Source organism: Sciurus vulgaris (genome assembly GCF_902686455.1).
Source record: "Sciurus vulgaris genome assembly, chromosome: 5".
NCBI lineage: Eukaryota > Metazoa > Chordata > Mammalia > Rodentia > Sciuridae > Sciurus > Sciurus vulgaris.
This window is the reverse complement of record NC_136465.1, coordinates 162365830-162387804: the sequence shown is the minus strand read 5'-3', so window position 1 is coordinate 162387804 and position 21975 is coordinate 162365830. Positions and strand designations below refer to the sequence as shown.

The 21975-nt window shown below is 39.9% G+C and overlaps 1 protein-coding gene across 4 annotated transcripts in view; it reads left to right on the top strand.

Moving 5' to 3' along the window:
* The first annotated feature begins 259 nt into the window (after positions 1-259).
* The window catches only part of IGF1 (insulin like growth factor 1), a 69328-nt gene continuing 47612 nt past the window's right edge, over positions 260-21975 (top strand). Inside the window, exons 1-2 of one of the 4 annotated variants that reach the window (XM_079142228.1) lie at positions 260-596; positions 5821-5977. In XM_079142228.1, the coding sequence (XP_078998354.1) occupies positions 534-596; positions 5821-5977 (220 nt within the window). In that variant the 5' untranslated portion in view covers positions 260-533. Of the gene's footprint in view, positions 597-1109; positions 2459-5820; positions 5978-21975 lie in introns of those variants that run through there. The other 3 variants (XM_079142229.1, XM_079142230.1, XM_079142231.1) reach the window with 3 other exon arrangements.

Genomic DNA, 21975 nt, shown 5'->3' with positions numbered 1-21975 from the left:
TTATTTCCTTTATTTCCTTAATTCCTTTAATTCTGGTAAGGTGTATTAGCAGACGTGTGTGTAGAAAGTTAATCGGAGAACAGATTCTTATTTTCTATGGCAGCATAAGTATTTTCATGTCTGCTAACCCTGTCACTAACACACATTCTTTTAAGAGAAAAAAAAATGCTTCTGTGCTCTAGTTTTAAAATGCAAAGGTATGATGTTATTTGTCACCATGCCCAAAAAAGTCCTTACTCGATAACTTTGCCAGAAGAGGGAGAGAGAGAGAAGGCAAATGTTCCCCCAGCTGTTTCCTGTCTACAGTGTCTGTGTTTTGTAGATAAATGTGAGGATTTTCTCTAAATCCCTCTTCTGTTTGCTAAATCTCACTGTCACTGCTAAATTCAGAGCAGATAGAGCCTGCGCAATGGAATAAAGTCCTCAAAATTGAAATGTGACATTGCTCTCAACATCTCCCATCTCTCTGGATTTCTTTTTGCCTTATTATTCCTGCACACCAATTCATTTCCAGACTTTGTACTTCAGAAGCAATGGGAAAAATCAGCAGTCTTCCAACTCAATTATTTAAGTGCTGCTTTTGTGATTTCTTGAAGGTAAATATTTCTTACTCTTTGAAGTCATTGGGGAATTTTTATTTAAATTGTGTGCCGTTTTCTTCTGCCTAGAACTGTTATTCACTTTAGAATTTTCATTATTTTGGAACTGGGAGTTATTTATAAATTGCTGAATATGCAATTCTGTGGGATCTGAAAAAAATAGCTCCGGGAGATGGATGCATTTGCACGGATATCTGTATGAGTAGAAACTATTGCAAGGTACTTATGCTAAATCCTGCACTTCTGCAGGGCTTTGGTCGTGTCATTTTGGAAGATTCCTGTAAATCGTGCCTATGGCTAAGGGCTATAGAGCATCCATAGGAATTTTGGGGATTTTTTTTTTCTTTTGCAGGTGCAGATGTTTTATTTTTAAGACCGTGTCCATGCGTGTGTGTGTGTGTGTGTGTGTGTGTGTGTGTGTGTGAGAGAGAGAGAGAGAGAGAGAGAGAGAGAGAGAGAGAGAGAGAGAGAGAGAGGTTTGTCAGGACTTTACAAGGCATGCCACAGACGGAGAGCTATATTTTAGATGATATTAAAGCTTTTAAATATGATCTTTAAAGCTAAGGACCCGGAACTCTCTGCACTTATGCCCAGAGAGTCAAAGTTAGAGTGAAGTTTAATTTGCTCTTTGGAAAAAAAACTCCGTGACAATGCTTGCTTACCTTACACAGTCACATAATTTTAAACAAACGCACACTGGATATGGAAAGCAGAAACTTTCTAGCAGCTGCTAGTCTGACTTTTTTCTTTTGAAGAGGACTTCCCCGGGTGAAGTCTGGACCCCGGGGTTTCGTGTTGTAAAGCTCGGGTTTTATGCTCGGGGTTGTAAAGTCCCTTTAGGTGAATTTGGCTGCCGTAGTCAGTGCACCGGCTTCTCGTATCTGATCACTGGCCCTGCTTCAAGTTTCCATTCTCAGCAAAATTATATCCTCCAAGACTTGCGTTTTTCAATTTGCAAGCACTTTCAAGCCGCTGTCACTGGCTCCTCTGAGGCAATTGCCGGAGGGCTCAATTCATAAAAGGTCCAGCTCCTCAGTGCAGCGTTCCTGTACTGCTTTGAAACGCTCCACCAGGAGGACTTTCCCTAGTCTAGTAAGTGGCTCCGGAGTTAAGGAGCTACCCTGGTCAGGCACCTGATTCTGCTCTCCCCGAGATTCCAGCGCACCCGGGGCCACCTTTCTTTACAAGAAATGAAGTCAGTGTACATATACACTGTGGTCTGGCAGCCGGGGTTTTTGATGTCCCCTACGTAAAGGATGATCAAAGAGGCTGTGGAATGTGATCCCTGCGTTACTTACAAGTTTGGAAAATTGTCTCCAAATGAACTTTTCCTGCTGTGCATGTTGAACATTGCAGAAGGGGAGCTAGCCATTGTTAACCCTTTCCTGTGCTTGTAGCAGGAAGTGGCTGGAGAGAGCTTCGTGGTCTTTCAAATGTAATTCAGGGAATAAAGGCATCCTGCCCAGAGGCAGAACTCAGGAGCTGCTTGCACTCAAGAGTCTCAAGGTCTTTCCCAGTGACAGAGCCAAGGGAAGGGAGGAAGGAGCAGACTGGGACTCAGGTCACTATTGGGGCAGCTACAAGAGGCATGCAATGGAAATTGGTGGCTTGATGGGGGGAAGATTGACTGGGATCCCAGCTGTGCGATTTGTTCATTGTTTGAATGGACAAAAGGCAGTTTACCCAGGCTGGTAGCATACCTGCCTGGGTGTCCAAATGTAACTAGATGCTTTTACAAACCCCACCCACCCAGCAGCACATGTTTTTAAGTCTTCAGTTTTCTATTCACATCAGCCTCATAATACCCACCCTGACCTGCTGTAAAAGACCTGGAACACACAAAAACCATCACACCTACAGTGAGTATTTTCTTATGACTATTGTCTCACATTTTACTGGGCATTTTCATGGTAGCCCAGACATCTGGAATCAATTGATCTTCCATTTATTTAAGATAGCAAGAAAGGTTTTTTTTAAAAAATGTGGAGTTGTGAATGACTTTTGAGGAAGAATTTTTTGAAAATTTTTTCTTTTTTTTCTCTTCTGTTTCCGGTTATTCCCTTTCTCCTCTCTGTCATGGGCTCTCCTTCTATTCGTTTCTTTTACGGTTGGCAAAATAAAAGGCCAAGGGAATGATGAACATATGGGGCCACTTGTTTAAAACTTTCAACTCCTAAGCAAGTTCATTATTGTTTTCTGTTTTGGGAACATAATGTGATAAATTCTGATTCTCTGTGGGTGTGCTGGACTGCTTTCTGAACTAAAAGAAAATGCACTAAAGATTCTACCTCATCCTAGAACTATAAGTACTGATATTGATCTGAGAATACAACTTGGAGGGGAAAAATGAAAAAAAAAAAAAAAAAAACAATGTGAAAATATTAAGTTTTATTTTTTTTTAGTGCAGTGCTGGGGAATGAAACCAATGTCATGTGGGTGCTGGGCATGAGCTCTACCACTGAGCTACACCCCAGCCCTAGAAAAATCTTGAGTTTTTAATTGCTAGAGATTTACATGTATTGCTGGATTTAGATGTGTTATACCAGAAATAACTATTAAAAATACAGTCTTGACATCTAATGAAGTTCCAAATCCACTAAGGCTATAAGGTGAGTCATTTCTCCCTGGATTTTACCAAAATTGAAGAACTTGAAGGCATTTACAGTTGCAGGTGCTTGACCTTCAAGCATTGTCAGAAACTCAACAAAGAAGGGAGGGTGGAGAAAGATTTAGTGGAATAATTCTTTCTAGAACCAGCTCATTGCCAGAGCAGGGGATTACATTTCTTAAGATTAGTTATGGTTTGCTCTTTTGCAAAAAGCCATGAAGTTCAGTTAGGTTGGATTTGTTGAGGCTTCCATGGGAAATAAGGAAGGGGAAACCCTCTAGTACTTCTTTTATAACTAAGAAAAGTTAGGACTGAATGGTGATCTCCTCCTGGCCTTCCCAATGGCTCTGACTCTGTGGGGGTTTCCAGGCAGAGGTCCTATTGAGAAAATGGAATAAATGTAGAGTTTTTACCTCCTCCCCTATTTTATGTCCATTAATTATGATGATTTGAAAATAAGAGGTGCTTTTCTTCTGTAGCTATTTTATAAGCATTTACTAAATATTTACCTTATGTTAACAAGAGTCAGGGGTTTGCCCTCCCCCTCCACTTGCTGGGCTGAAGGTCTGGCCACAAAACTGGAAATCTTAATTAGAATGATGGAGCAAACTTTGCCACTAGTGCAACACCATCTGGACAAGAGTTCATGGAGGACAAGGAGGTGGCCAGAAAATAAAAGACTTGAGTCTGTTTCTCCCAAACTGATTGGCCCCGCCCTTAATGTGAAGTCCAAAAATGATTCTTTAAAAAAAAAAAAAAAAATTATCACTTCCAGCATAACTTCATGACCCTTTAATAGGATCCCTTACCTAACATCCTATGGGTGGCTCTTGTCAATGCTGCTGACAGTAGAGACATCTGAGACAGGTGAAGCTATTCCCTTTGGGACCCTTCCTGGAAGAAACCACAAGTATTTGTGACAGAAATAACAATCTGGAAAGTGTAGCTTAATAGTCACCTTAGGCCATTTCTGCTTTGTAGAATGAACACAGAGTCTTGAGTCACAAGAATCCTGCTTTGGCCAGGGCTGCCATTCATTGACAAAGTCATGAAACCAGGGGTCCTTCCTTAGATTTTACTATAGAATGGATAAAGTGACACAAAAATCCCTCCAAGGGATGAAGTCAGAGTTCCTGTGACTAAATAAAAAGACTTTTTCTGATTTTAAACCCAGTGTCCTGTAAATGTGGAATGGACTCACTACACATGTTGACTTAATATTAGATTTGAGGGAGGGGCTTTAGAATGCAGACTTAGCATTTACTTAATGCTAAGACTCAGAAAACAGCACCCCAAAATACAGTCCTTGGCACACTGAGTATTGTAAACTAAAGGGAATTAATTGAAAGATCTCAAAAGCAGTCTCTCTGACTTTCTTCCTCCCTTCTTTTACCTGTTCCCTATTCTCCCCCAAGGCAGACAGACCATGGACACTGGAAACCCTCTTCCCCCAAACCAGCCCTAAAAGCTGGCACTATGGTTCTCCCTCCCCTGCCTTTCTGTGGAAGAGCTGTCCATAAAGAAACTCTGTGACTTAGTTTTTCTGGCAGTACATCACGGGACCCTTGTTCCAGAGAGGTCCCGTCCTATATTCAGGGCATAGGAACGCTCTCCAGACAGGCAGAGCCTCGTGGGTGGGATCCCACTTCAATCTGTGAGGATTAAGTCCTACCTTTTGTCCAATCATCTTTCTACCCAGCTGTCTGTGCTTCATTGAACCAAAGTATAAAAGACAGTTTTCCCTGAATCTTTGGATCTTCATTATGAAACCTGTGTGTCACAAAAAACTTCCACAGAATAAATTTGCCATGCTGTTCTCTTGTAACCTTGGGTTATAGGATTGTCACCTGTGACCCTTATGATGAATGAGGAAAGTTATCACACCTTTCTGCCCTGACTTGGGCATGAGTCAATCTCACTCCTAAATCCTTATATTTTTCCTGTTTCTGTTTATTGTTTTTCTTCCCCTTGTGATTACGTTAACTGCTGATATTCCTCAGGTAAGAAATATCTGTATTCTCCTCTGCTTCTGTCTCTCTCCCTCTCTTTCAAAGAAACTATAACAATACGTAGAATTTTCACAAGTTCCTTTTTGGCCACAGTAAATTCTCCCTAATCAGTAGCTGAGGAATGATGTTCTGGTTCATTTCATATTCTGGTTAATAATTCATGGATGGCCGATTTTTAGAGAGTTTCAATTAATAAAACATATTTGGTCACAAATCTGTACTGAGCACAATTTAACCTTTGATAATGCAAAAGTTTTCCCAGATCTCAGTGTGGAGTGGAATCCCACTATAATAACAGCATCCTTCATCTACAGAGTAAATGTTTGCAGATCTCTTATCTTACTTAATTGCAATAGAAACCCATGGAGAAGGACTTCAGGAGGATCTGATAGCAAGGGGACTGAGTGCAGGTCATCTGTTGCCAGGACCTGCAAGGGTCCTGCATGTTTTTTGTTGCTCTTCCAGGCAAGGTGGGTCTGATTAAGGAGGGCAATGGAATGATGGGGATCAATGGAATGATGGGGGTCAATGCACCCTACCCTGCTCCTACTCCCCTCACAGGGACCAGGGAGGAAACCTGACCCGCCTTCTGTTTCCTCGGCAGGTAAAGATGCACATCATGTCCTCTTCACACCTCTTCTACCTGGCCCTCTGCTTGCTCACCTTCACCAGCTCCGCCACGGCTGGACCAGAGACGCTCTGTGGAGCCGAGCTGGTGGACGCTCTTCAGTTCGTGTGTGGAGACAGGGGCTTTTATTTCAGTAAGTAGTCCTCCCTCTCCTCGTGCCGCTAAAAGTCTGAAGTATATGGTTCTGTGAACTTACAACCGCAGGGAGTGTGTGAATAACTGAATGACTGCCCGTGGCTGGCAGCCATCCTGGGCCTCTGAGATCCCTCACCTTAAAGTAAGCAGAGTGTTTCAGCAGGGCTTTGGCAGTTTTTGCAGAGTTAGGGTGGAACTTTCTGCCTTAACAGTTTGTCTTTAACAACTTCCTGTGGAGCCTTCCTTCATCTATTAATGGTCTTCTGTCACTCTTCTATTCCTTCCAAGAAATAGGATAAAATGGCCCTGGGGTAGTTAAGATCTTGTTTCCAAGACCTCTGGGCGCACATGTAAACATACAAAGACCTGTCGGACTGTTTTAAGTGCTAGGTGACTTGAAGTGAAATAGTAAGGACTCTCCATTCTTGTAGGTTTAAGAAAAGAACTATGGAGGCACATCCTAGATGTCTCATGCAATATGAAATCACCATGAACAGGCAGAAGGTGACCTTTGCTCAAAGACAGGTTTGCAAATACACAGGAAGCTTCCTCTAAATGCAAACTGAAATGTCATACCAGTTTGCCCTCTGTGCCAATTGACCTTGATGTTGTCATCACTATTCCTTGGCACAGCTCTTCTCTGCGACTTCCCAATGGTATCTCCATCTGGAAAAGGGTCTTTGATGAATGCAGAATCACTTATCTGTAGGTCTCAGACAATTAGAAAGTTGACAGTCATTAAAAAGTAGACAGATGAGTCAAAGCCTGTGAATAATAAGCCCAAAAGTCAATGGTACCTAAGGGAACTGATAACTTAAAGGATCTACCTCACATGCTTCTATCTCACTGTATCTTATAAGACAGGGAAAGACTTAAAGCCAGATGCTCACTCTGCATAATTATTCAGAATTTTAGAGTTCCAGGAAACAGAGCATGAGTCATGCTCAAAGGTTGATATCACTCAAGTGTAGACAGATTACCTCAGTTACCCACTAAGCTCTGAATAGCTCCTGTGATGACTCACATGTTGAAGGCTTTCTCATCTCCTTCCCAAATGTCGGCCTTTCTCTAGACAGGTGTTTGTGTGTGTGTGTGTGTGTGTGTGTGTGTGTGTGTGTGTGTGTGTGTAAAAACTGGGGGTAGGGATGTTTGCATTCCAATCTGGAACTGTGTAGAGGAGATAGGAAGAAGGAGGCTGGTAGGGAGACTTGTGATCTGTACTTTGGCAAAAAATGACAGAGAATCAGGAGTGCTTTCTACTGTCTGGGCAAATTCCCACTCTGCGCTCTCTGTGAATAAGTTCATTGGGAGGTGTTTTTCTAACAGGAGACTTGTTATAACTTTAGAACATCCTGTGGAAGGTAAACATGGGACAACACTGTGACCCAACAATGGGTTGAAATTATTCTATAATTTGCTGCTACCGATCTGCATTTGTTAAGAAAATAATGATTCTTATTTATGCCCAAGGGATTTTTTTTTTTTTGCCTTGATAATCCATTCTTGCAATTTCCTTTCACCTAGTTCACTAGGTAATTGCTAAGCCTCCGAGTTATATGCTAGGTTCTGATACTCACTGTGACATGCTCTGGAATGTCTGTGTGTGGTGCATGGAAAGTGGACCCCTCTGTGCCTAGGAATGTTTGCATTAGACAATGAAAATGCAAAGAAGAGCTTAGTCCTAAGTAACTGTGTGACTCTTTTATGTGTTCACACAGACACCTTAAAGTTTTGGGGAACTATGATAAAAACCAACTTCAAGACTGAAAGCATTCTTTTATTCTGAGAGTGACCAAATTTTAATGAATGTTTTTTAAATTGTGCTTTAATCACTTAAAAAGGGAGAGAGTTATATATTTCTACTCTATGTGTTTAAAGTATGACTTTGTCTAGAAAGTGGTTTGTAAACTGTGTTATTGTCAGTAGTGTCATTGAGAGCATAGATTTCATATCCCTTGCATCACAGAATTCCTGACTTAGATTCATCATCTGTCTGACACAGTTCCTCATGCACAAAACTATTCTTGTTAGCTTCTGGGTGAAATAGACAATCCTCTTTGCCTAAGAGATGTGTGTCATATTCTGCACTAGGAATGAATCAAATGCCTGGAAATGAATGAGAAATTGACCTTGTATTTAAGGGACTCACAGTTTAGTGGAGAAATTTTAAAAATGTACACATACATGTCATCAGGATCATAAAAGAAAAAGAACCTTGGAAGAAGAGACTTTATCTGTGATGCTTTTCCTGAGTATTTTGTCTCATTTTTGCCATCAATTTACTAGGTTCTACCCTCTCTATGGGATCCTTGATGCAAAAGGCCATTTTTATTTACCCTTGAATCCCAGTGTCTAGTTCAATGTCTCAGTGATGTGATAGTTGCTTACCTCTGATTCTTGAAAGGACAGGAGTGAATCCAGTTGAGTCTAATGAAATTATTTCTGTGGAATCTTGGTCCTAAGAGCGATCAGAATTTAGGGTTGTCAAGTACTTTGGATCAAACTGCTCACCTGAATTGTTTAACCAGTTATTTGATAAACTGCTTTTCTTTTTTCCAATTGAGTATAATGTCTATACCCTAACAAGGACTTACAGGTCGCGTTTTGGTCAACCCCAGGCTACATCTACGGTCTGTTTTGTGTCTGAGCCAATTATTCTTACAGGCATTAACTATTGTCAACAAATTTTATTGAGTTTCCTTTTCATTCCCTGAGATTTACTGTGTGTGGAGAAGTCAGCTCTAAGCATTTACAGTCTTTGAAATACTTTTTAGAGGGAAGCATTCTTCCCTACTTCTATCCCCTGTGAGTTAACACTTATTATTTATTGTTCTTTACCCTGACTTTCAAAGTTTCATTGTGACTATACCTTTTCTTTTAGGCTTCCTCAACTCTGTTTTAGATGTATGGATTTTTCTTAATGGCAAAAGAGAGTTTAGGATCTTAGTGTGAAATTTAAAAGAAAATTGCCTCACCTCTATCTTATTCATTAATACAGACTCTTTAACCAGGAGAGTTTTTAAAATACCATTAGAACCTGTTCTGAATAAAAACGTTTTAATGCTCATTTTGTATAATATGACCCAATATTGTGAATGAGCTCATTTTCCCGTCCAAGTTCCCCAGAAGCACAACTCAAGCAACCTTCTAGATTAACCTGTTTTGTGAACATTTACCCCAAGCCTAAGTGGAACAGTCCACCTATAATTAATGCAGCTTCCCCAGACATTTTATGTAATGGAAGAGCCAATGAAGAGCTAATTACTGATTCTTCCGGATTATATCCTAGTAAGAGGTCCTATCAATCAGCCTTTTGCTCTCAGGGTCCTGTGAGAAAAATGGCAGCATAATGGGGTGAAGCACACTGAGTCAAAGCTGGCTATTGGGACTGGGGTTGTGGCTTAGTGGCAGGGCACTTGAATAGCATGTGTGAGGCACTGGGTTCGAATCTCAGCACCGCATATAAATAAAAGAATAAAAATAAAGGTCTACTGACATCTAAAAAATATTTAAAAAATAAAAAAGCTGGCTATTACCTTTGCAGACTCGAAGCCCTCACCAAGGATGGCTTATTATACCCTCATTTTACATGGAACACAGCAATAACTGAAACCAAGTGGGAGAAGTTAAGCTTGCCACAGAGATCATCTTTGACAGCCATAGTGATGAGCCATTTTAGCATGCTGTTTAGGAGCAGGAGCTTGTAGAATTTTTCTTCTTGAAGATATTTTTAAAAAGGAAGGACAACCAACCATCTTGGATGGTTTCAATTAAGAGCAAGCAAAAGAAAGAGAGTTTCTGGGTCCTTTTTAGTTTTAAGAGTCTATAAACAGTCCCTTAAATAAACTGTATATGCTTTACCTCAGGCAGTCTGGGAAAAAGGAGAAGTAAATCAATTAGAAAAGAAAGTTGGATACCCTTTCAGCTATTCCAGATTTATGGCTTTTGTAAAACATACTTCCAATGCATAGTTATTAAGAACAGGTCTGAATAAACGAATGACATTCTTCATGTGTTAAAACGCACTGTTTTTAAAGAGTTTGAGTGAAACTTTGCAATTAACTTTCATTGTTATTGATTGCATAAACCTTCCTAGATTTAGGTTATTACTCTTAACTCAAGCTTCTTTCCTTTGATATATAGTGCTCAGAAAACTTCTCCTAGACCTGCCATTCATTAGCTGTATGACTTCGGCAGGCATTTAAACTTCCTGGGCTGAAACGTCCTCGTCTATAAAACAAGGGGATTTTGTTGAAGTAAATGACTTCTTCTAACTTTAACAGATTTGTATTCTAGGTTGTAATTAGCAAGGATTTGGTACCATTCAGAGAAGGACAACCTTGGATTTAAGTAGTGACCAAAGAGCATTATCTTCTTTACATAGTTTCTATTTGTCCTCAAAGATAGGAGATTCTATCCACTTAGAAAAAAGGAGGCAGCTTTTTTGTTTTACGTTGGGCCTCAGGCCCTCATAAATGGAACAGAAATTCAGGCACGGTCAAATACTATCAGGTCATTTACCCCAAAGGGTATGTACCTCATGAAAACACACTGTCATTTTTCTTCGCTAGGAAGCATGACCTGAAGGATCTCCTCTGTGCATTTTCTCATTTTCTTGACTGTGTGGACAAATTGATAGGTTCATTTTTAGTTGTGCTTTTTTTAAATTAGAGGAGACAAGAATCTATAGACTTCTGAACTTCCACCAAAAGCCTTTCCCCAGCCTACTGATACTGTCTTTCCAATGAAAGAAGAGAGTGTACAGTTTGGAGCATTCAAAGGTACACTCACCTGCCTTAAGCACTGTTTTAAACCAGACCAGGCCTGAGCTGTGCTTTCTGCATTCCTTTGCTTGACACTCCTGAGCCCGCCAGGCATGCATTTGTGTGACTACTGGTCAAAGTTAGGGGTACAATCACTAGCCATGGAAAGGCTCTTCTCTTTGAAATTAATTGGTTCATGTGGAGTTTGACCTTATGATCCTGGACTCATTAGTACCATAATGCTAATAGGCCACAGATATTATTAAATAAAAGCACTGGGTTTTTATATTGACCCCAAATGCTTGCTACTACTCTTTAAATATACTCAGGAAGATGAGTCCTTATAACTAGGAAAAGGATGGTTTCTGTGCAAAATTAGAAAATAATTTTCATCTTGATGACATGTTAATGCTCTTTAAGGCCATCTTCTGCCTGATGGAAAATTGTAAACAGGAGAGGGAAGGGTTCAAGACCAAGAGCATGGCCTCTATACCAGTTGTCTGGGGTTTGAACCCCAGTTCTGCAACTTACTTGGCAGGTGACCTTAAGCAAGTTAACTTAACCTCCTCGTTTCTCAATGTCTTTATCTCTAAAATGGGACTACCTTTACAGAGTTGGTATTAGGATTAAATGAATTAATGGATGAGAATATGTGAATTTAGAATGCCAACTAACATATAGCAACACACATGTTAGCTCTTACACTTACTTATTCTCTTCTGGGATCTACTGCGGAACCTATTGCAAAGGTTGAGCTATTTAAAGAGCCCAATTAATTATGCATTCATTTTCTCTCCTTGGGGGAGGCTGATTAAAACTATTGGTAACAATTGCATAAGTAGGATCAGTACTAGTAACAAGAAGAATGTCATGTTTGTCTAGTACATTTACTGTTTGAAAAATCCAGTCACTTGTTCTTTATCCCAGTCATGATGGACACAAAGATGATTGCTGTACTGGTCAAAGAAGAAATGTGAGACACACAGATTTTGTGACTTACCCCACTGGATAGGTCCAGAACTACAACCAGGTTTTCTTGTCTCCAAGATATGTATTCATTTTGTTGTTTAGAAGCCCAGAGTCTTGTAGCAGAGGGAGATGCTTCCAAACTCCCAGTCCTCTTCTAAGAGATAAGAAGCAAAAATCCTGGGGTGACTCGATTGGTTTTGAACACTTCCTTGAAGGAGATATCCATATAATGACCCTATATTTTACCTGCTGTAAAAATAAATAAATAAATAAATAAATAGAGGGAATACTAATAAGAATTTCTCAGGTTGCAAAAGAAAAATCTTCTCTGATCAGAGTCTCCTGCTGCACAAGAGACTTCACAGGTCCCCCGCTCAGGCAGGACACTGCCACTCTTCTGTCAGCACCAGGAGATGCAGTGTGATCTGGGGAGTCTCTCCTTCAGCCAGCTCAAGTTTTCTTTTTCCTCTGCCAGCAAACCTCAAGTGTTTCATTTCTAGCAGCTATTAGTTTTGTTGGTTTTTCTTAAAGAACTTTGACAAGGGCTTTTAATTGGACCAAGTATCTCTCTTGAGGTACTATGAAAGTGGTAGTGGCTATAAGGCACCATGATCCAGGGGGCTAGGCAGGAAGAGACTTCCCAGTCTGACCATGAAAGGAACCAGGAGTTTTGGAGGCAAAACCTTCACCTGTATGGTATCACTCGGCCAGTTGTTTGAAACCATTGGTATTAGAATGTCTCGTATCTCCAGGAACTTATAGGGTAGGCATTTGGGATCCAAAAGAAGGTTTTGGCATTGTGCAAATTCAGGGGGCTTCTAAATGCCTTGTCTAGACATGCCAGAATCCCTCAGGGACTCCACAAAAGACGACCTCCAGCATCTTCCTTGATTTCACAGCCCACCACAAAGAATCAGACACACTGAAAACAGCCACAAGGTCTCTCCCAAGGAGATTTCTCATTGTTCTCAATAACAGGCTGCAAAGGTTTTGCTCTTTTATGCGGCCAGACGTTTTTGACAATGGTGGTGGCAAAAAAATCATTCTTGCACTAAACTGCTACCCTGGCAAAGGTCCACCTACACCTCTCCATGAAACATCAACAAGCTCTTCCATCCCAAAGAATTACTTTTGGTTGCCTGGAAAGTTCAAACCCCTTATTAGCTGTTAGACTAAGGAGATGACAACACAGCATTTTGTTTGTCTTTATCTATATATGAGATCATGTTTAAAACATAGCAAAGAGCTGTTATTTGACGTGCAATTCCCTGACTGCAGTAAGCTGTGTGCCTATTTAATGCATTGTTTAGTCTCACATTGGCTAAAGCCACTTAAAGAAGCACTTGGCAAGCTCTAGGTTTTCATTCTTGGCATAGCTGCCCCTCTTACTTTTTCACTGAACCTTAAATACCAAGAAAAACCCTTCACTTACTTTACATCTGGCATGTTGCTTTATGTAATTTGCCAGAACCTTTGCACGTGGAACCTCTGAATTTGTCCTAAGGTAATTAATGGCTTTGCAATATTTGATCAGCAGAAACACAGATACAAAGAGAAATTGTGCAACCGGCAGAGACCACACAGTCTTTTAAATTAAAACCTTTTGCTTTAAATGCTCAGGCATTCTGCAGGGATGAGAGACTCCATTCCCATTAAAAAAAAAAGTCACACTGGCACCCCTAAAAAGACACCTAAGAACCTCATTATCAATTAAGCATACATCTTCCTATGTCTTTCTTAAAACTACCTGATTGTTGAAAGCAAACAAAATTGAAGATTGCCACAAGCTGGGGCCCTCGAAAAATAATTTTGTTGAAACCCAGAGAGAAATGACCTGTCCAAGGTCACACAGCTAATTAGTGCCAGAAGTAGGAGATTCTGTTCTCTGATCCCAGTGCAGTAGTCCTCCTTCAGCGGTAATTAACCACATCTATGTCAAAGTGATCTGGTAAATTAACATGACCAGGAGAGCCTCCAATCAAGTTCATGGAAATGAACACAGATTTTAGTGGATCTTTCATTCCGATTAGCTTAATTAACACTTTTGTTCCTTTGCTGCAAAAATTTGCACAAAGTGATTCCCTGCTTACCTCCCAAATGACAGATTTTCAAATGTACTCTGGACATTTCAGGTCCACTTAAGGTCATAATTTAGGCTATTATTGTATATTATATTATTCTGACTCTCTGGTCACTCTCTCCAATGTCAACTTCGGTAGAACTGCTTTGGAATGACTTAGCAAAGCTGTGTTCCTGGAAAATCTGAAACAGTCTGATGAGTTGTTGGATCAGCCTTTTTTCTGGAGATTTCTCTGATCATCTCAGGCCAAAAGAAATTTACACCTGATTTTTTTTTCTTTTTTTGCAAAATCCCCAGCAAATACTCTATAAATTCTGATTTTCTTCTTTCATTTGTGGCCTTTCTAAGGCATTAAAAGGTCTGTTTAAGGGGCCTTTTGAAACTGAAAATCTGTCAGTCTATGACAGAATTGTCAGGCAATTCTGTGAGCATTTCTGGGAAGATGGCACTACCTCTGTACCATTTACCCTGATGAAATGGGTCTTTCATCAGAAGTGAGTGATTTAGAAAGTCTGTGCTGAGCCAACACACAGGCAGCCAACTCCTGATCATCTGTGAAACTGGGGAAAGGAGCACAAGAGTTAGAATTCTGGATTTAACTGATGTGAAGCCTCTGTAGGTTTCTCTTTTCTCTCCTCTCTGCCCCTATCCCCAACCCCTTTATGAGACCAAGTGGCACGTTTTCAAATCCTGCTCCAATCTAATAATCCTCCCTCACCTTTCCAACAACACCTCTGGCAACAGGGTTTTCAACCTCAGTGATATTTATGTTTGGGGCCAGATAATTGATTATTGGAGGAAGGGACTGTCCTAAGCATTATAGGATGCTCAGCAACACACTTGGTCCCTAGGAGCCAAGGTGTGATGGCCAAAATATCTTTGGACATTGCCCAGGGTCTCCTCCCGAGGCAAAATCACCCCTATTCAAGAAGTATTGAACTAGACAAGTCTTCAGAAGAGAAGTGACCACAATAGTGGGGAAAACCATAACACCCCACCTAGCAAGGCTTCCCCTTGTGGGGCAGTTAGGTACCCAGTCACTGCTCACTGATTAATCACGTCTGCGTCCAGTTGCCTGGAGTAAGCAATGAGAAGAGTCATTGGGGTTTTGAAAACTTTTCTCTGAAAATAAAAAGCTCTTTCTATAGGCTATTTAAAAGGTATTTGCAGACTTTCCTTTCTGCATTCTAGCTATGGAACTCGTTTATTTTAGTCAGGGCAGGCAGAAATGGTTCAGAGCAAAGCCGTGTGCTTAGAAGTTTGATTATGACCACCTGGAGAAAATGAAAAAGAAGCTGTTTATCTTTGACCTCAATATTTGTGGCTGTTCCCCTCTTTGTCACATAATAAATAAACTCTCAATTCCTCACCAGTAAAAAGCCTAGTTTGAAGATAGTAGCCACCATTTTTCTCCTCCTTCCTTCCTTCTTTCCTTTCTGAGCAGCCCCACGCTCAATTATTACCTAGAAGCAGTCAACAGTTCCAGGTTCGGCCCTGACCCAGTTCCCCTACCAAGCAGCTCTGTGATCTTGGAAGAGTCACTGAACATCCTTCAGCTTCACATTCCTTATCATAAAATGGCGATAAAAGTATTATACCTCAGCAGTGTTCTGAGACTCAACTCCAGAAGGATTTTGGAAACCAAAAGGGCCATCCAAATACGTCACTATTACTATCCAAATATGTCACTACTAATCAATCGCTTTGCCTTGTCTCCCTCCTTATGGTCCACAAATTAGTTCAATGGTTCAGCTTCTCTAGAACCTTCTGCAATAATTATAGTCCAGAGAAGTTAATATGGCAGTGTATTTTTTCAAACTTCTTAATGAAAAAGAAAAGCATGTAGGGACCTTGCAGTCACATACCACTTTACATTTCGGCTGCCCAAGTTCATTAATAGCCTTGAGAATGCTCACTCAGTATTGCTCTTTATTTCCTCTCATTGAAAGAGACAGAAAAAGAGATGGGGCCTATCACATTCCCACACTGAGCTTGCTTAGAGAGTTTGTCCCCTATGAGGTGGTTAGGTAGTCTCTGAGGTATCACACTTAGGCAAACGATTTCCATTCTCCCAAGTCAGCTATTGGTGATTTCTGCTGAGCCTCAAAAAAACAGTGTTCAGCAGAAGGAATACACTCCTAATCAAAAAAAAGTATCTTTGAACTCTCAAGTTGCACATCTAAACTGCTTGCTTATCACTTTTCAACTTAGGAGAATCAAACTTTGTTTGTTTGTTTGAGCATGCCTTGGTCAAATCAAAATTATGAGTTTCATTACCCTATGGACCAGTGACCAAGTAGTTCTTCTCTCTCAGGAACTTCACATCCAATGACCTTCTTATCCAGAGATAAGATTTGATGTAGTAAAGACAAGTTTGAATCACACAGTCAAGTACCGGTTACTGATGCAGTGAGTTCTCATTTTGTTTTATTTTGAACTCTTCAGGAAAAGCAGAGACTAAATTTCAGCAGTTTTTTTGTTTTGTTTTGTTTTGTTTGTCCTTCATAGCATCCAGTGTGGGGCTCTTAATACTTGATTTGACATTTAAAAAGTCATTCCAAACCAATTCTCCTTTTTCAGTCCTGAGAATAAACCTGAGTTTCCATCTGTTACTGCCATCATGATGGATGGCACTGTAGGTGAAGAAATAGAAAAGTCTACAAGTCTACTTGAGGTATCACCTTCTAGGATCCCTTCAATGTTGTCCTACTGAAAACTCCCAGCTCAAGAGTGAACTTATTCTTCTTTAGAGCTGAGTAATATTCCGTCGTGTATATATACCACATTTTCTTTATCCATTCATTGGTTGAAGAGCACCTAGCTTGGTTCCATAGCTTAGCATTGTGAGTTGAGCTGCTATGAACATTGATGTGGCTGCATCACTGTAATAGGCTGATTTTAAATCCCTTGAGTATAAACTGAGGAGTGGGAGAGCTGGGTCAAATGGTGGTTCCATTTCAAGTTTTCTGAGGAATCTCCATACTGCTTTTCATAATGGTTGCACCAATTTGCATCCCCACCAGCAATGTGTAAGTGTACCTTTCTCCCCACGTCCTTGCCAACATTTATTGTTGTTTGTCTTCTTGATAATTGCAATTCTGATTGGAGATGAAATCTTAGAGTTGTTTTGATATGCATTTCTTATTGCTAAAGATGTTGAACATTTTTTTCATATATTTGTTGATCGATTGTATATCTTCTTCTGCGTGTCTGTTCAGTTCCTTAGCCCTGGTAAATGGATGGAGTGGGAGAATATCATGCTAAGTAAAATAAGTCGAACCCAAAAAGCCAAAAGCCATATGTTTTCTCTCATATGCAGATGCTAATTCACAATAAGGGTTGGGGACACTAGGGAAGAATAGAGTTACTTTAGGTAGAGGCAAGTGAAGGGAGGGGAAGGGATATAGCGATAGGAAGAGCACAGACATTATTACCTCATGTACATATATGACTGACTGATATAATCCTACAATATGGAAAATCAGAAAAATGAGAAATTACACTACAGTTATTTATGATCAAAATTCATAAATGCATTCTACTGTCATGCATTAGAACAAAGAAATTAAAAAAAAAAAAAAAGAGTGAACGTATTCTAGTCAACAGAGAATTTTCAAAGGCTACCAGACCCTCACCAATAGGTTCCACCTATGGAAGTAGTTTAGATGAGAACCTCCACTCGATTTCTCTTTCTTATTTCATCTGAATTATTTAAAAGGATTAGTGGAAGGCAAGGCATGCAACAAAGGGGACATCCCTGGCAAATAAGTTCCAAGGTGGGTGGCACAGCTGGAGCACCAACCCTTGGAGTAGACCACAAGTAATTTCTATTGCCAAAGCAGACTGAAGAATTGGAGAGCTAGAAAGAACCACATAGAGCAATCTGACCCATGGAACCGAGATCTAGAGAAAACATATGATGTGCATGAGGTCACAAAGCATACTGGTAGGGAAACCAGGACTGTAGTTCAGTCAACTCGGAGAGCTCTTTGCACAGGTAGGTATATTAAACTGAACCTTGATAAACTCCTAGAAAGGCAGACCTGGTAACTATAGCCCAAACACTCAGAATGTACTGCTATGGTGCATTCTACAGGTATAATGCATCAGAATAATCTTTGAAAATTCAAGCCCTTAACTGTTCATTAAAAAATTTCCCAATTTCTATCACCCATTGGATAATATTATTAAGTCTCTTCATCCCAAATCTGATCAACTGAACTCTAAGATTATGAATCTTCCTAAACCCTAGTAGTTTGATATAGTGGAAGCTAAAAAAATAAAAATAATTAATTCCTTTTGAAAACATTTTTTTTTTACTCATTCTAATTAGTTGTACATGACAGTCAATTTTAATTTGAAGGCCTGTCAGCCAGTTGACTAGTTAATGCATTTTATATTGCTAGCTAACTCAGAAGATACCCAAAACAAAAGGTATTGTCAATGAGTTTTCTCTTTCTCCACACATTCCTGACTTGCTAGTCTTCCATGAAGGTCTTCCATGAAGAAGCTTAAATTTTCCTACGTATTTTGAGTTTTATGTTTCTTTCCATTAAAGTTTCCAGCCGTTCATAGACATATTTAGTTTGGCAGAAGGTAGTGGTGACTCATGGAATGAAGAAATTTGAAGGCAAAGCTACTGAAAATGGATCTAATTTCTTTTTAGAGTAATTTGGGAGCAAGCAATTGATAATTTGTCTAATTTTTTCTGGTTTCATCAGCTGCCACACTGCCAAATATTTGTTCCATATGGATGCTTTGTTATTCCTGAAACACATAACAAATTTCAGCTGCAGCTATATCTAATATGGTCAAAGGGTAAGACTATTGTTGGCCCATTGTCTTATTGTTTTTGGCTGGACACCCTCAATCAATGGCTATTGAGTGAAAAAACAGGATCAAATTGAAACCATTTTCAGCGTGTTCCTTCCTATGGATCCAACCACTTCACTGAGTTTGTCAAGCACCACAAATGTTCCCTATTAAAGAGATGACGATGTTTTCGGCGTAAATGCGACTGCCTGCCAGTTAATTATATTCACCTTATAATTTCACTCGATTGTGGTGTAGAGATGTTTTTGGCTCCCCAAAGATTCCTTATTTTATGCCTGTTCTTGCCTCCCAGTATGGAACAGATATTTGGGGATCAATTCTAAGAAGTTCAAGGACTTTATCATACCATAAGTATAATTTCAGGCTTCCCTTAAGATAAGAGAGTCTGTGGGCCCTAAGTTGATGAATTGTAAGACTTGTGAAAGGGGTTAGCCACATCTAGCTGGCACCTCTGGAGATTATTAGTACTGGTGCTTTGCATGTACTTAGGGAAATCTCCCTTCCCAGATAAGCCAGACAAAGGTGCAGAGCTATACAAAAGTGCCATGATATATAAGCTAAAGGATTTGTTTTTTATTAATTCTGAGATAGTCACTGACCACTCAGAGTCTTAAAGTCACTCAGTGGATGATCAGTTTCAATATAAATGGTTTGATCCCCTCCACCACCACTACCACCACATAAACAACAACCACCATAAAGAACAGGGATATCACCTCTTAGAAGAAACCAGATTTGATTGGTGGCTATAGAAAATGTTTTGTGACAGGTAACAAGTCCTTGTTTATAATGAGCGAATTTGGTTTGATTGACACCTGTTCTAAGGGCACATGTCAATATTGCTTAGTGTGTCAAGATAGATCTCAAAGCAACCTGAAAGCTTATTAGAAATGCAGAATCAGGGACTTCCAAGATCCCAGGACAATTCAAACCTGCCATTTTAGCCAGATACCCAGGGACTGCACATGCATTAGGATCTGAGGGACCCCAGTCTAAGAGCAATTGGTGATACTCATCTGGTAAGAGAGAAAAGAGAAAATAATCAGAGTCCAACTTCCACTAAAGATAAAAACAATGATGGGGTCATGCCCACTTGTGGTCATTAATAACATGTAAGGTGATTTATCTGTATTGAGTCCCCATTCCTTCAAGTCAGTTGAGCCATTCTTTGGAGGAGGCATAGAATTGCTCCAAGGATAACCCCATGGCCTGACTTTCTGTGAACTGGAAATTGGAACTCCTAATTGCTGTAGCCACAATTTCCAGACCTCACTGGGGCCAGGAACTGAGCTCCAGTACTTAAGATCTTGCCAGTTTCTTTTTCAATAGTTACATTTTTTTTAAGAATAGTCAAACAAGAATGATGTGTGTGTGTGTGTGTGTGTGTGTGTGTGTGAATAAAATATGTTTTCTAAGTGCTTTGAGTTGACAAATGTATTTTACTCATATCACATTGCTTCCTGAGTCATGTGTCCTGGGTTCTAATATTATTTTTTACGAGTTAGTGTTGATTAGTTGCCATAAAGCTCCTATTAGAATTTAGGAGAAAGGGTTTTAAGATGAGAAAACTATATTTCTGTCACCTATTAGGAGGTGAAGGATAAACTTGAAAACTGCTTTTCAAAGAGAGATAGCTGACTTCCAGCATTTGCTAGACCTGAATACGACAGGTTCCTCTAACTGAGTCCATTAATGGAGGATCAGATACCTGAAAGATGTGCTTCTTCACAAGAACATTATCCTATACCAGAGCAGGTAAAAGTGAGAATGAGTCAGCTTGTAACTTATATTCTTCAAAATGACAAAAAAAAAAAAAAAGAAGGCCTTGAATTGGACGGTTAGAAAATGGTGACTTTACTCAGAATTCTATCACTAAATAACTTGGCAAATTTATTGATTGCTCCTCTGGATCTCAAAACTTGTTGCCTCTGAAATGATGATACTAAGATGAAACAAGAATCCTACCTCTGAAATGTGATCTCTTTCCCCAATTTTCCAGGAAAAAAAAAAAGTCATCAATTTTTGCATTTTTTACATACATTTTCCTTGAACTTTAAGTATTTGCCACCTCTTGATTATATTCAAATTTGAGATAAGGTGATACTGGGTTTTGGCCAAAGTTATATATTAGATTAGTTTAAACTTAGTTCACATTATTATTATTGACACAATAATATCCCTGACTCCTTGGCACTGTCCATACTGAATGAATGTTGACACCAAATAATCTCTAAGACCTTTTCTGTAATGGACGTTGAATGTTGTTAAATGGGAATCTCTAAAATACCCTCAAAAAGGCAATTCTGGTGGAGCTGATTGCTTGGATTTTGTTAGCATACTTCTCTCATAGTTCTTCTTAGTGCTTTGGCAAAAGGTATGGCAATAAAATTATAGCAATAACCAATTCAACTGTAGAATCATCAGCTGAGCACATGCTCTAGGCTAAAGAACACCCAAGGGAAGACAAAACCCTGGCTTCAAAGAGGCTTCACTTCGTGCACAAGTCCCCTTAAATATCAATGGTACAGGCCCAAGCTGAATGAGGTGGAGATATTTCTCCCCTCCATTATATCCATCTACAGGGATATAGTCCTCTACACAAATGATGAAAGAAATGAGGAAGACGCAGTAATCCAAACACCGGGAGTGACAGGCGTGAACAATGCACAAGCCCTGGGCGGGGGGAGCTGCTATTCTACAGCCAATGGCACACGGTGGTGCCAGCCCCACCCCCACCCTGCCCAAATCCAGCCATGACATTTTTTGGTCCGTTCTATACCTGTGTTTGTGTGTTTTCATTTTGGAAATACAAAAATCAAGAGATTTTAAATAGAAGCAAAGATTAAGAGTTTCTCTTAAAAAAAAAAAAAAAAAAATGGGACAACCTACTGTGGCTGGGCTTACCTTCCCGGGTGCCAGCCAAAAAATCTAGAGGCTTCCATGTGGCGGGGGTGGGAGGGGGGCCTACCCTTCTGGCATCAGCATACACTTTGGCCCATGGCCCTTCTGCTTCAGATATGCACGATCTCTTTGAATATTAACTATCCACCTTTCTCATTATCCAATTCAACATGCATTTGTTGACTCTGTACTATCACCTAGGCACTAGGCTCACCTCGGTTGTTCGTACAAAGAAGACACAACCCTCATCTTAATAGAATTCCATAGCTCTCCTCCTCAGACAAACCAAGGGTACAGCTCAGCTAGAATTTAAAAGATGATCAAATACTCCTGGTGAAGGAAGAACCCAGATCTGAAAAGCTGAACATTAGAGATCACAAAGAGATATTTCTTCAAGAGCAAGTGGATTTTTTTTTTTTTTTTTTTTTTTTTTTTTTTTTTTTTTTTTTA